General features: G+C 40.6%; 1 protein-coding gene across 1 annotated transcript in view; it reads left to right on the top strand.

Annotated features, from left to right (window-relative positions):
- The first annotated feature begins 2,197 nt into the window (after nt 1-2,197).
- The window catches only part of CFAP47 (cilia and flagella associated protein 47), a 606,917-nt gene continuing 593,483 nt past the window's right edge, over nt 2,198-15,631 (top strand). The window contains exons 1-3 of the mRNA XM_056131098.1: nt 2,198-2,392; nt 5,779-5,930; nt 10,993-11,108. Coding sequence (XP_055987073.1) covers nt 2,198-2,392; nt 5,779-5,930; nt 10,993-11,108 — 463 coding nt within the window. The remainder of the gene's footprint in view (nt 2,393-5,778; nt 5,931-10,992; nt 11,109-15,631) is intronic.

Genomic DNA, 15,631 nt, shown 5'->3' with positions numbered 1-15,631 from the left:
TGAGCCAAGACAAATGCTTATAGTTCATTATGATAATCAACATTATTCAGCAGTGACAACTCAATTATTTAAAAAATATAACATAACGGGGAGGGGTGGGGGGTGGGGTTTTATTGGGGTTCTTCATGGGAAAAGGTGGGTATTGGTAAAGGGAAATGTGTTTGATATTTGCATGACTGAGACATAAACCTGAAGGCTTTGTAACCTTTCCCACAGTGATTCAATAAATAAATAAATAAATTAAAAAAAAAAATTAAAAAAAAAAAAATATAACATAAAGATGGTATCACTTAAGAACATCACTATAGTTTTTTAAAAGCAGTAGACTGAGCTTGAGGCTTGTGGACTTGGAGAACTATGCTACATGACACTTCCTTAGGCGATCCAAGTACCAACAGGAGCAGAGGATGAAATTGTTTTCCTTATGGAATATAGAGAAACAGACTTGGGCCAGTCTTCTTGGCACTGGGATGCAAATAATTTTGAAACCTCATTGGAGTTTCCAATTACAGCAGATATTGATCGGGGAGAGCTTCAAAGACTGAAGTTTTGGTTGAGCCAAGTTCATTGGGCCCTGTGGTTTCAGCACTTTAATATTGTCCTATAAAAGGGCTCAGGAATATAGATTAGTTTTGTACTGTGGAATCATAGCAGAGATTAGTATGAAAAAGCAATATGGTGATTCAGTCAGTTTCGAATCAGATGATTTTAGTCTGTCAATTCAGAAGAATTTGCAAATAGCAACTCCCACCACTAGGACTTCCACCATTTCCAACTACTGATAGCAATTCCAAGAACATTTAATATTGGCCTTTATATTTAGGGTAACTTGAAAGTGAAACCACAATTTATTATTTTTGTACTGTGGACATTTTGGACGTATCATGGGAAAGATATTTGGAAGATAATTAATTAGGCTTTGGAAGATGAGAAACTAGTTAGCAGATGGAAAGCCCATCCTGTTCCGAGTGACAATTATGTGCAGTATCTTGCAGGAAGGGCTGGAGCAATAGCACAGCAGGTAGGGCATTTGCCTTGCACGCAACCAACCCGGGTTCGATTCCTCTGTCCCTCTCTGAGAGCCCAGCAAGCTACCGAGAATATCCTGCCCACATGGCAGAGCCTGGCATCACAACGGAAATGTTACTGGTTCCCGCTGGAGCAAATGGATGAACAACAGGACAGCTTGCAGGAAATGAAATGTGTTGAAACCAGAAGACAGTCTCCAGAGGTGATGGGGGGTGGGGGGAGGAAGGGCAAGGATTGTGCAGTGTGAATTTGAGCCTGTCAGAAACGTCCTCATATAAAAGTTAACAAACTTTCTCAAGCCTCTGCATCTATGTGTGCTTCTCGGACTAGAGGCACTGGAATGACCAGGTGGACATTGTTACAAATCCCAATCCTTAGTTTTGCGGCTGGATGTACAGGAACGTTATTTGCTTTTTAACTAAACACCCACATTGCCTAAAGGTCCATTCTCAGCCTGAAGGTCATTGAGTGGGATTTCTTTCTTTCTTTTTTTTTTTGGCCTTTTGGGTCACACCCAGCGATGCTCAGGGGTCACTCCTGGCTCTGCACTAAGGAATTACTCCTGGTGGTGTTTGGGCAACCATATGGGATGCCGGGGATCAAACCCGGGTGCTTGGGGGACCCATATGGGATGCCGAGGACCGAACTCTGGTTGACCGCGTGCAAGGCAAAGCCCTACCCGCTGTGCTATCGCTCTGGACCCCCTGAGTGGGATTTCTAGGGGAGCTCCCACTCCATTCCTGCCTCATTGTTAACTCAAGCGCTTTTGTAGACCCCGGGGGGGGGGGGGCGGGGGTACACCGCTTACAGGGCTCTTTAAGTTCTTTTGTAAGACTATGAAATGGGAGAACTGAGCCATTCAACCTAGTTGTTGTTGGTGGTGGGGTTCGAGAGGGAGCGGTTGTTGCGGTTCTTGGGAGAGGGAGGTAGAGACACTGGTGAAGGGGGGTGGTGTTAGACTTCTGTGCAAGAGAAACCGTTCTTAACAGCATTCTAGACCTCCGGATCTCCACTGCGAACTTCAGTCTGTTTGGGCGGACGGTTCCGAAGACGACGGCGAGGGCGGGGCTCGGAGCTTCGGCGCCAGCCGGCGGTTGCCTAGCGACGGCGTCTCTGCCGCTTCTCTAGCGCAGTCGACCGAGGTTTCCCGACGACCTCGCGGACGGCCATGGACCTCGAGAAGTCAAGTTTTATTAGCCGAGACAACGATACGGCCAAAAAGGACCTGCAGCTGCGCGTGTACCCGTCGGAGCTGCGGTTTGTGGACGCGGTGGCTGGGAAAGTGTACCGTCTCTCGGTCACCCTGCACAATGTCGGCCGCAGTAACCAGAAGATCCGGTTCCAGGAGCCCAACAAACCACAGGTAACGCGTCGGGGGCCACTTCCAACAGGACCTTGGGAGCTCGGGGGAGACCCTGAGCAGACCCTCCCCCACTCCCATCCCCGGCCAGGGCCCCTGCTTTGTCGCGGGGAGGCGACACGTGTCTCTGGTGCGCGCGAGGGTTGTATTGAAAGTGTTCGGACACGTGCGCACCCCCCGCTGTGTTGTTCTGTTTTTCTTTCTGTCTTTCTTTTTCTGGGGGAGGGAAGACTTGACTGGGGGGGGTGGAAAAATTGACCTTGAGGGAGGTTTTAACCTCCCTGTTTACGTATTTTGAGATGGATTAAGGAAGGGGGTGGGGGGCGTGTCTCAGGTTTCTCCCCCCTTCGCGGTTTTATAATCCGTGCTTTGTGCTAGAGAGAATTGTGATCACATTTTCAATTTAGTGCATTTTGCGCCTTAAGTTGTCCGCATTTTCCAGATATCGTAGGAACAGTGTGAGAGTTTGTTATTTCTTCTTTTCACACTCGTTTCCTGAGCACTTATCTTGGAGAGTAGGCGTGAGAAATGAAAGAGGGATTAAACTTTGCAAAACCTCGCGGGACTGAAAACGAACGCGGGAGTCAGTCGAGTTTGAGCACGAGCAACATTCATGTTCAAGGGGGTTCTCCGCAACTTAAAATCTTGATGGGACTGGAGAGATATTACAGTGGGTAATGCGCTGGCTTTGCACATGGCCGACCCAGGTTCCATCCTCCATACTCCATATGGTCCCCTGAGCGCGGCCAGGAGTGAGCCCAGAGCATCACTGGGTGTGGTCTAATAACCAAGGGGAAAAAACGTTGATAGAATTTCATCTCTGTGTCACTATTGTTTTAGATCGTATGTGTATAACTTATATTTGAGAATGCTTGGTATAGAAAAGATATATATATATACATATAATTGATAAATGTCTAGTTTTTCATAGTATATTCCTAATGATAGAGTTGAATTCAGCTGGACTTACATATATAAAAATGGTCACAATTTCTTTCGTTCAGTTTACATATAATTATGTGTATATACATAAAATGTACAGTAGTGGTTAGGAACACAAATGAGAAAAAGAACTTTCATGTCCTACTTTTATACTTAATTAATATCCTGTTTTACCCACACTGATCGTACAAGTCTTGAAAGTGAAGCTTGATGAATTTTCATATGGGTATGCACCATGTATACATCACTTAGGTCAAATTAAAGGATTTTCAAAAATTTTCCTATGGTATCTGAGTAATTATTCCCTAGACCACTGTATTGATTCCTAACACCGTGGATTGTTTTTGATATTTATATCAATTTAATCATACTTCATTCATTTTCGTATTTGCATATTTATTTTATGAGACAGCACATCACAAGAGACTGTTAACTATTTAAAAAGTACCTGATTACTCCCAATACTGGGAAATTAGGGGGAAAGTTTATTATTTCACGACCTCAAAGAATATTTATCAAATAATTGAATATATGACTGATAATACCCTCTTTTAAAACTCATGCTGGCGGCAATTCCTGGTTGAGAACAAACACTATTTTTATGGCTATTCAGGGAGTACTTTAAGGTTGGTTTTTATGTAGTCAGAAGAAAAATGCAAATAATTAGCTTAAATTTAGCTTGTATCTGAAGTTATAAAGGAAAACTATTTAGACCATGGTTGGACAAAAGAATGACTACACAGGTTTACCAGTTAGAGACCAAAGCCATAAGCCATCATGTAAACTCTTTGTTGCAAGACCCGTTGCATATATTCCATGTCTTTCAGAGGACTAAATGTAATTAGGGAAGAGAGAGATTAGTAAATACTGAATTAACTGTCTTGGAGGAAAAAAGAGAACAAGGTGTTAGGCAGAGGGGATTGTCATTACTATTACGATTACTCAGAAAACAATTCTATCACACAATAATACTTGTTTTCCATCTGACTCAAGATTCGGCTTTGTCTATGATTGAGTACCTGCTAGGTTACCTTTTCTTCGGGCCCATGTTTTCACTCCCCTTTCCTATCCAGCTTAACCAAATCATACTCATATTAGGGGTCAGTGTTTTTTTTTTGTATACAGATAGCTTCTATTATTTCCAAGTTGTTTCTTCTCTACAAAATATATTCATTAGGGTTGTCTCTTGGGTCCCAATGAGTCCTGTAAAATGTTAGTTGTATTTCACGAGCCAGTTCATAAGCTCCTAAGAGTTGGGATTTTCCACACTCCCTGGCATTTAATTAAAGGCTATATAAATCGAACAGTTGCTAAGAATCAAACATAAATGTATTTTAAATTCATTTTAATGTGATTCCCACATTCAGTTGCATGACCCCTTAGGGAATTGCAACCCACTGTTGAAGGAGCTGTGGTTTCAGAAGCTCCATTGTAAGCCTAAGCTAAGTCCACTCCTTCCCAGCCCACAGTTACTTTCTCCTGTGGATTTTCAGACTGTTTATTTCTGTGTCACTCCCATGACACACCACTTGGTGTGTTCATCGGTTTTCAAGGGGTATATAGTCTTCCTCAAAGACATGATATATTTAGGAGACACAGTCTTTCCAGTTACGAGGAAAGAGGTTAAGATTTAAAATCTAATAGATATTGTTTGGAATCCTTACCGCCAGGCTTACCTTAGACAATGATTATACTCCACAGTTCCCAGTTTTCCAATTGTATGCTGGGAGTTGGAGTATTAGCCTTGCAGGCCTATAGACATTTATAAAGTGAGATGGTAGATAATAGGATACTTAACCTATAAGAAGTGCTCAGAGATAGCAGTTGCTCTTTCTCCCTTCATATTTTTACTAGATTGTAGCAAATGTTTTACAAAATTCAAAATGTTTTTTTCCTCTTTGCTCTACAGGCTTTTCACCCCCACTATCTGAAAGTAGAACATTCTTACTTAAACTGACTTTGGTAGGTTATTTTGGGAGTTGGGAAAGGCTAAAAAAAATTAGTGGTAACAGCATTTCCAACCCCTCCTCCCCCAAGTACCCTACCAGATCATTGCAAGTGAGAGTGTTCTACTTTTAGAGAGTTTTCCCCTTATTTTCAACAATTTTTAAAGTCTGTGTCCTCATGCAGAAAGTTCATAAAACGCTATGTGTCTATATATGTAACTATACATACATATATATTACTAAGCAACATTATTTTCCTTTATTTTTGTACCTCATAATTTTAAAGAAAACCATGCTAATTTGCATATTCTTTTAGTGTTGTCTACTAAAGCATCTGAAGAACCTAGAATTTGGTACATGTAAACCTATCTTTGTATTCAGGGTAGGAATTATAGCTATGTATTTGTTATATGTCTTACTGTACAGTGCTGACTATAGTTGCTCACATTATTTATTTGGAGTTGAAAAGTATAATTTGATTTTTTTTTAATCCTCTTGAAGTTCAAACTGGTTATGTCCACTCTGGATAAACCTCTTGCTTCTGGACTTCAGTTGACAGCTGTGGTGGAATATCATCCTGATAAAAATGAAGACAATTATGACGAGTTAGTTATTTACATAGGAACTAAAACATTGACGATCCCTCTGATAGGGTATGTATGCTTCATATTTTATGGTGACATTTTGAGCACTTTTCAAATAAATGTAAGGGTTAAAGTATTCTCTGTTTTCTATGGACAATAGGGCTTGTTTCTGGATTCTTTATGACTGAACTAAAAGGACACTTTTTTTGACAAATTATGGTGTTTAAAGTAAATAGAAGGCTGGTTCCTGATATTCAAAAAAACTGGGGTCAACTCCTGGCATTGCTTAGGTCTTCTGGCTTTGAGCTCAGGAATCACTCCCGGCTCATTCGGGGGACCATATGTGGTGCTGGGGATCGAGCCCGCCTCTGCTGTGTGCAAGGCATGTGCCCTGCCTACTATACTATAGGTTTGGCCCATGGATTCTGATTTTTTTATTAAATGATTTTAAAATATCCAGAAGTTACATGTTTTTTTCCTTGATGTCAATCCTGTTTTATTTCCACCATATTTTCATACCTTTTAACCAACAAGGCTCGTTTTCAAAAGCTATTTTTGCTGTCTCCACAGTCTCACTTTTTTCTGTTCAGTAAACTGCAGATGGAGATTTGTCAGGTCGCCCATTCTCGACTCCATGCAAAACTGGAGATTTTGGTCACAAGTCCTGCATTCCTGGATTTTTTAGCAAATTCACTCATGGATGAGGATCATTTGAGCCTGTGGAGATTGGCCGGGAGCATGGTGGCAGTTGAGTTCTAGAGGTTTTTGGCTGCTGGGGCTCTGTTGGGGTGGTGACCCACCCTCCCACCCACTCCTGGTTGTCCCAGATGAGACACAGAGGCTATTCCTTCTATTTTAAAAATGTAATATGGTTGGCATATAAGCACTGTGTAAGTTTAAGATACACAGTAAGTCAGTGTGATATTTTTCTATGTTCTGATTGCTATCATGGTGTTAGCTCACACTTCTCTCACATTATACAATTATCATGTCTTGTGTGTGTGTGCTGGAAAGAACTTAGATCTAGTCTCTTAGCAACATTGAGTATTTTTTTAAAACACAGTCCTGTTCACCAATCATTCTGCTGAACTTTAGATCTCCAGAACTTTTCAACTAGTTCTCAGTTTTGTGCCCTTAAACATCTCTCCATTTCTCACCTTTAGCCTCTAAGTAACCTCTTTTCTATTTTCTGTCTAAAAGATGGCTGTACTCTAAAATAGGTTTTTGTAAATGCCTATTCTCATTTTAGTTTAATCTCAAAATATTGTCTTGTTCATTTCAGCACATTTAAAATAGTGCATATGCTTGGATTTTAATAAATGTTGCTCTTACTTTTTTTTATTTTTGGTTTGGCAAGAATGCTTGAGTTACACTCACTTAGCAAAGTACAGCTACAGTATAAAATATTATTAACTATAATCGTGTAATCATCATCCTCAAAGCCACTTATCTTATAACTGAAGAATTGTACTCTGGTTTATTTCAGTAATCATAAAGACCTCAAGTTAATCTAACTTGCTACATATGGCAGGTTTGTCTTTTTGATGGATAAATTATATTCCTCTGTGTATGTTTGTGTGCATGCGTTGTCTGGTCATTATATCATGACTGTTGTAATGCTGCAGTAAGTGTGAGGGTTAAACTGCTTTTTGGGATTACCAGTTTAACTTCCTGCAGTTGTATTTTCAGAAATGATATCGTTAGATCACGTAGTTCTACATTTTTGAGAATCATCCATATTGTCTTCTGTAATGGCTGAGCAAATTTATGTTCCCACGGCTGGAGCGATAGTACAGCGGGTAGGGCGTTTGCCTTGCACGCAGCCAACATGGCCGACCCGAGTTCGATTCCTCCGCCCCTCTCGGAGAGCCCGGCAAGCTACCGAGAGTATCTCGCCCGCACGGCAGAGCCTGGCAAGCTCCCCGTGACGTATTCGATATGCCAGACACAGTAACAACAAAGTCTCCAATGGAGACGTTACTGGGCCCGCTCGAGCAAATCGACGATCAACGGGAGGGCCTTTACCTTTTTTACCTTTTTACCATTAGAAGAGTTCCCTTTCATCTGTTGTCTTTTAGGAAGCAGCCAGGAGATGATATATGATTGTATGTTTGATTTCTGTTTCCCCAAAACTTAAGGATGTTGAATACATTTTTATAATCTTTTTAACTTTTTTTTTGTAACCAGTGGTTTTTTTTTTTTTACCTTTTTTACCTTTTTTTTTTTTTTACTATTTGGGAAATTTCTATTCAGGTCCTTTGTCCATTTACATTTTTTATAGTATATTTAAAAAAATTATAGTGTATTTCTATTAATATTTTGAAATCTCTGTGTGCATCTGTGTGTGTTAGAGAGAGACAGACAGAGAGATCACAAAAGAGACAGAGACAGAGAGTTGTAGGGGATCAGTCATCTCATTTATTCAAGGTATGAGCCACAGCCACAGGCCCTTATTATTTCGGATGTTAACCTTCTGTCATGTATATATGGTTTGGAAACATTTTCTCATATCATAGATTCCCTTCTTATTTGGTTGATAGTTCCCTTTCTGGGCAGAAACTGTTAAGTTGGATAGATTTCCACTCGTTTATCATCTCCTGCTTGTGTATCTGATCTTATATCCAAAAAATTATTGTCAAGACAAATGCAGCAGCTTTTATCCCCCCTCCCCCCCCCCCTTTTTTTAGCCTTTTTGGTTACACCTGGCGATGCTCAGGGTTACTCCTGGCTCTCTCCACTCTGGAATCACTCCTGGCGGTGCTTGGGGGACCATATGGGACGCTGGGAATCGAACCCGGGTTGGCCGTGTGCAAGGCAAGCGCCCTACCTGCTGTACTATTGCTCCAGCTCCTATCCTCTTTTCAGAGTTTTATGCTTTCAGAGCTTCCACTTATATCTTGAATTGGTTATCTGCTTCTGTGACTAGTTTTACTTCTTTACATGTGGATATTCAGTTTTTGCATTTATTGAAGAGGCTCTCCTTTCCTCTTATGTTTTCTTTTTTTGAAATATATTATTTTATAATATTCTTTTTAATGTTTTTCCTTTTGGGTCACATCTGACGGTGCACAGGGGTTACTCCTGGCTCATGCACTCAGGAATTACTCCTGGCGGTGCTCAGGGGTCCATATGGGATGCTGGGAATCAAACCCGGGTCAGCCGCATGTAAGGCAAACGCCCTACCCTCTGTACTCCAGCCCCTCCTTTTTAAATTTTTTAAAAATTTTTATTAATTTATTTTTTTAGAGCATTACAAAGCTGTTCGTGATTGGATTTCAGTCATACAGTATTCCAACACCCATCCCTCCACCAGTGTACATTTCCCAGCACCAGTATTCCCAGGCTCCCTTCCATCACCCCCGCCCCGCCCCCAATCTGCCTCTTTGGCAGGCACTTTTCTTCTCTCTCTCTCTCTCTCCCCCCCTCCTCTCTCTCCTCTCTCTCCCCCCTCCCGTTTTGGGGATTGTGGTTTGTAATATTGATACTGAAAGTTTATCAAGAATATCCCTTATCTACTTTTAATCCTCAGATCTTGTCCAGCGTGATCGTTCCCAGCTATTATTGCCATAGCAGTCGTCCTTATATTTTCTTAAAGCTCTTCTCAAAAGAAATCATTGTCAAAGAAAAGATGAAGATCATGTCATCACAGGATTATTCCTGGATTCTCTGTTATGTTCCGTAGCTCTTTTTATCACATGCTTTTAGTATCATATTAATCACTAGAGTTTTAGAATAAAGTTTAAAATCAGGCAGTGCAATGTTTCCAGCTTTTTCTTCTTCCTCAAGATTTTTCTTGATATTCAATAAGCTTTAGGTTTCTATACGATGGATTTTAGTGTTTTTCTATTTCTTTGGAAAAAAAAATCTTTGGAATTTTAATAGGGGTTTCACCAGATTTGTAGATTATCCTGGGTAGTGTGGACATTAAGCAACTTTAATTCTTCCAGTCTGAGAGAACAATACATATTTTTATTCATTTCTGAGGGGCTGGAGCGATAGCACAGCGGTAGGGCGTTTGCCTTACAAGCGGCCAACATGGCCGACCCGAGTTCGATTCCTCCGCCCCTCTCGGAGAGCCCGGCAAGCTACCGAGAGTATTCGATATGCCAGACACAGTAACAACAAAGTCTCCAATGGAGACGTTACTGGGCCCGCTCGAGCAAATCGACGATCAACGGGAGGGCCTTTACCTATTCATTTCTGTATTATTAAATTTGTCTTTAGTAGTTTTCAGGTTACAGGTCTTTTCCTTTCTCGATTAAATTTATTCCTAAGTTCTTTATTCTTTTTATGCCATTGTAAGCAAATAAGACCGTTTTTTCATCAGTTCTCTTTTAAATAATTCATTGTCATATGGAGATGAAACTCTTTTGTGTATTTTTTTTGTCCTACAACTTTACTGAACTCATTTATAAGATCTTTCAGGAGAATTTTTTCTCTGTAAAATCATGTTATGTGCAGACTATTTTATTTATTCCTTTGAAATGTGGAAAATGCTTTCCCCTTTTGTTACTTAATTGCTCTGGTTAGGAATTCTAGGATGATATTGATAAGCAAGTGATGTGTGATGATCAATTAATTGAAGTCAGGAGCAATGGTTAGGCAGAATTTAACTAAAAGAATAATTCATGGAAGGAAATTTTTAAAAGTGTTGCTTAATTTCGGGGGTCAGAGACATAACACAGCGGGTGGGGTGCTTGCTTTGCACACAGCTGACTTGGGTTCAATCCTCAGCATCCTATATGGTCCCCAAGCACAGCCTGGAATGATTCCTGAGTGCTGAGCCTGGAGTAAACCTTGAGCATTGCCAGGTGTGGCGCCCCAAAGCATAACAAACAAGAAAAGTTTTTTAAAAAAAAGAAAAGTGTTGCTGAATTTCAGCTTGCATAAAATGTTGTAGTTGTTTTTTTTGCTTCTTTGTTTAAAGTGTATCTCATTATCTTGTTTTTGTAATGTTATTCCACAGTTCCTTGTACTGACAAATACCAACGCAGGAGATCTCTAAGAAGAATGTAAAGTCTTTTAAGGATTTAAGACAAAAAGTCTGTTTCCTCATCACTTCAACCAATGAGGCTAGAGTTGTATATGATTGTTAAAATTAACTATATAATTCTATCTTCTCCACTCCTAGGCTGATACCTACCTGTCAGTTGCAAGTTGAGCAGGTAGTTGATTTTGGAAAATTGGTTGCCAACAGTAAAGTATACTCTAAAGAAGTTAGTGTCTTTAACAACGGCAAATATCCAGGTAAATAATTTCTAGAATAATTTACATTTCTGGCTGTTAGCTGGCACCTTATGAAATGATATATTTTGTAATTTATAGATTCCCTGATCTACAAAGAACATGTATATCATTTGAAATAATTTACAACCGAAGGCCCCTATTTAAATGGTCTCTTACAGTTCAGACTGTTCATTTGGGAAAATGATTTTGCCTTCTTATTACTCTGATTAGCAAAGCCTGATACATTCTTGATGAGCTCCCTGAGAATAGGAGGCAGAATGGTTTCATGGAAGTCTGGTCGAGATACAAGCAGTATGAGCTGCGACAAGTATTTTTAAGGATGTTAGACTGATAATCTTCATTTATAAGCTGTGGGTAATAGAATGTGCTGTCAGTTGTGTGTCTACTTATGACTGTAATAAGGCAGCCTTGACTAATCATGGGTATTAATCAATATTTGCTTTTTCTGTCAACTGTATTATGCTTTGAATAAACATGATAATCCCTTAGAAGGCTCTTCTTACATTTTGTTAAAACAGTGTTTCTCACTTCTTCAAACAATTCTAGAAATTCTTACTGTGACCTAAGATTTCCATAATGTTGCGTTTCTGTGTGTGTGTGTGTGTGTGTGTGTGTGTTAGTATCCATCTTTCTTCATTAATGCTATACATTAGGAAAAATCTCATATATCTTTTTATTCTCCTTATTTGGATAGGGGGGCACATCCATTGGTGCTCAGAGGACCATGTGGTGCTGGGGATTTTAGCAGACCCTCTGCACTCCAGTCCTTTGAATGATTTCTCTGGCCCCACTTTCTCCCAATTTGATGATTATCATCTGTGGGACAGCTGTCATTTCTGCCTAGCTGAGATGGATTGCTTCCAGAAAGGAAGTTTATTTAGTTTGTTTATTTGCTTTTTGGGTTTTGGGGTCATACTTGTTGATGCTCAGGGGTTACTCCTGACTTTGTGATCAGGAATTACTCCTGGCAAGCTCAGGGAACCATATGGGATGCTGGGGCTCTAACCCAGTTTGGCCCCATGCAAGGCAAATGCCCTACCCACTGACTACTTTTGCTCTGGCCCCGCTATTTAGTTTTAGTTTGTTGGATTAAAAAAACAGGTCTTAAATCCAAATCTCTTTTACAGTAAATGAGGAAGTTCTTGGGGATGGCTTGATCTGGCACTGGGATAATTATTAAGACAAAGGCAGTATGTTTATTCCTGGGGTTAAATAAGTAAATCTGATCACTTGTTTCTCGTTCAATGTTGCTCATTTCATTTCCCATACTTTATTTTTTAATTATTGAATTTTTGATGAATGTGGGATGGTAGAATCTTAGATCCATTTCTGGTCTGATTCCAATGTTAAGGATAGACTCTCATAACAAGAGATTATATTATATACTATGGTCCTTTTGATTCACTGGTTTCTAATAATTTCTCTTAACTGTTGTGTATTGCAAATGCTTCAAAGTTTTCATCATATCCTTTCTTTATTCTAAAATATTACCAAGTGGTACTTTTTTTTTACACATGAAAGCACTCTTTAAGTAAAAAATATGGTTTTAATTTTAATTGCATAGATAATACTATTTTATTTAGTAAAATAAAGCTTCAAAACTCCTAGACATTTATAGAAAAATAATATACATTTTCAGTTTTATATTGAATATTATTTGTAGCAAATACTATGCTTAGTTAATTATAGGCCACTTTTTCATATGTGTGATGCCACAGGTAGTAACCAGGATGTCATAATGCAAGGTTTGCATCCTACCACTGAGCAACATAGACTGGGATTTTTATCGTTGAGTGTTGAAAAAAATGTTAAAATCATTTTACAAATGTATACAAACTCTTATTAATGAAAAACATTTTGTTGGTTGGTCTGATTTTTTTCCTACCATCACCAAAATTGATTTTATGTTTTTTTCAAGCTCAGTGTCCTAAAGTCTTTATTTTGTGCAACTGCAGTAAGTATTCATAACAATGTAGTTTCGTAAAGAAAAATACTTATGAGAGGAAAGAGGAAGTTCAGGGATTAAGGCACTTACTATGCATTCTACCAATCTCAGGTTGAATCCCCAACTCCACTTATAGTACCCCCACCAGGGGTCACTCCCTGAGCATTGTTGGGGAGGGGGAGGGGGAGAGAGAGAAAGAGATAGAAAGAGATTTACGGAGAAAAGAGCTTCAGCTAACAAATATAACTGTAATAAAGTTCTTTGCAGGAATTCACACCTAGCAGTGCTCAGGGGACCATGCAGAGCCAGGGTTCAAACTAGGGCTCCTATATACAAAGCAAGTACTCCGATCTTTTGAGCTCTCTTCCTATTTTAAGAAAGATTATATGTGACAAATATTTTATAGGTTTAGAATCAAAGACCAAAAGTTTACAGATTTCTATGTAAACTTAAGAGGGTATTAAAAAGCACCGTTAAGTGTATTTATGATTTGTACAGCTTTAATGTTCTCTCCGGTTTTGTCACTGGACTAATGATCTTTGTTTCTGTAGACTCCAAAGTCCATCTCTGTAGTGACTTCATGATGCTTTATTTTAATAACCCATTGAGAAACCATTCATAGTTTAGCTAAGTGTTGTAAAACTTTAAAAAAAAAGCTTTTCTAAGAATATTTACTGGGCTTACTCCTAGCTATACAAAGGAGCTCTGGTTTTTTCATTTTGAAAAGACTTGGCCCAGTGATTTCTTCTATTTGAGGTGGTGCCTTACCTGGCAGTGTTTGGGGGACCATGTGATGCTGGGGGTCAAACCCAGAGCTCCGCATGCAAAGCATGAGCTCTTTTACTATCTTTTTGACCCTTCTGAGATTATATCTTTGAAGAATAAAAAAAATCATTACTATTACTGTTATCGGTAATATTTTTGGAGGCATAACTGCTTACATATCTGCTCAGGGACTGCTCTAGGCTTGTTGGGGGGGTTGCTTCTGGTGGTGCTTGGGGGGTCCTTGCAGTGCTGGTGATCAAAACTGGAACCCCAGGCATGCAAACCTCTCACTGCAGCCTATTAAACTGTCTCTGCAGTCCCCCTTCCCAACAACAACAACAACAACAACAACAACAACAACAACAACAAAATCTTTGTTATTTTAGTTTGCCTTGAATTGCAATCATTTCCTCTCTTCCCCTCAGTATCCATGAATATATTAAATAGCCATTTATTTTTGACTACAGTGTTACGATATAGAGCAGTCTTAACGGTTTCTAATGTGATTTTTATATACTATCTTCAAGCTTGAATGGAACTCTTTATTCTTTAAGTTTATTTGATTTTTTGGCCCAAAACATTTAAGCATTTTTTTCAGTGCCTGCTTTCCCTATTCTCCTTTCCTCATGGGACCAGCATCTCTCTATTCTGCTATCTAGTCTAGCCTGGTATCATCTATAAACCAGACATTTGCTAAATCAGACAAAACCAAGGAAGGGTCTTTGAATCTTTGAATCCTAGCTACCAAGAGAAGAGAAGCAACTATTTCTTTCTACCCTTTTCTCTCAACACACACACACACACACACACACACACACCCACACACACACACACACACTTTTTAGTTTTGTTTACATGGAAATTGATGCCATAGAATCTTAATATACATTTTAGTGCTGGGAATATTGCGGTAAATCTTTGTTTAATAGATTTGGTTTCATGATTCTTCAGAGTTTCATTGAAGAGCCATTAAACTTTTACTGAAAGGTGATTGAGCTTAGAAGTATCCTTTAATAATACAGAGCATTCTGAAGATTCTAAAATTCAGTCATTTGGAGACATGTAGGCCTCGGCATTCTTAGACTCACAAAACTTAAAATATATGTATACATAGAAAATATCAGAAAAGAAAGATGGCGGCCGCACGGGAGCCTTGTGGAAAGCGGGTTTGAGCCGGGCTCGGGGGAGCGGCGGGGACCTCATGGGAAGGGGGGCTTTGTGGGCCGTCCCCCACGCCCCACCAAGGTCGCCAGCTGCCCCCCACGAGCGGCTCTCCGGCACGGCCACGGCCCCGGAGGCACAAGGACTTAGCACAGAGAACCAGCCGCTTGGAGCAGAAAAGCAAATGGACTTGTGTTGATCCGCGCCACCAAGCCTGCCCGGAGGGGGAAGGGCGTTGACCAGCCCGCCTGCTCCTCTCTGGAAAGAAAGATGGCGGCCGCACGGGAGCCTTGTGGAAAGCGGGTTTGAGCCGGGCTCGGGGGAGCGGCGGGGACCTCATGGGAAGGGGGGCTTTGTGGGCCGTCCCCCACGCCCCACCAAGGTCGCCAGCTGCCCCCCACGAGCGGCTCTCCGGCACGGCCACGGCCCCGGAGGCACAAGGACTTAGCACAGAGAACCAGCCGCTTGGAGCAGAAAAGCAAATGGACTTGTGTTGATCCGCGCCACCAAGCCTGCCCGGAGGGGGAAGGGCGTTGACCGGCCCGCCCGCTCCTCTCTGGAAAGAAAGATGGCGGCCGCACGGGAGCCTTGTGGAAAGCGGGTTTGAGCCGGGCTCGGGGGAGCGGCGGGGACCTCATGGGAAGGGGGGCTT

Source organism: Sorex fumeus, unplaced genomic scaffold (genome assembly GCF_029834395.1).
Source record: "Sorex fumeus unplaced genomic scaffold, SorFum_2.1 ptg000086l, whole genome shotgun sequence".
NCBI lineage: Eukaryota > Metazoa > Chordata > Mammalia > Eulipotyphla > Soricidae > Sorex > Sorex fumeus.
Note: the sequence above shows the minus strand (reverse complement) of the source record. Positions and strands in the feature narration are given on the sequence as shown.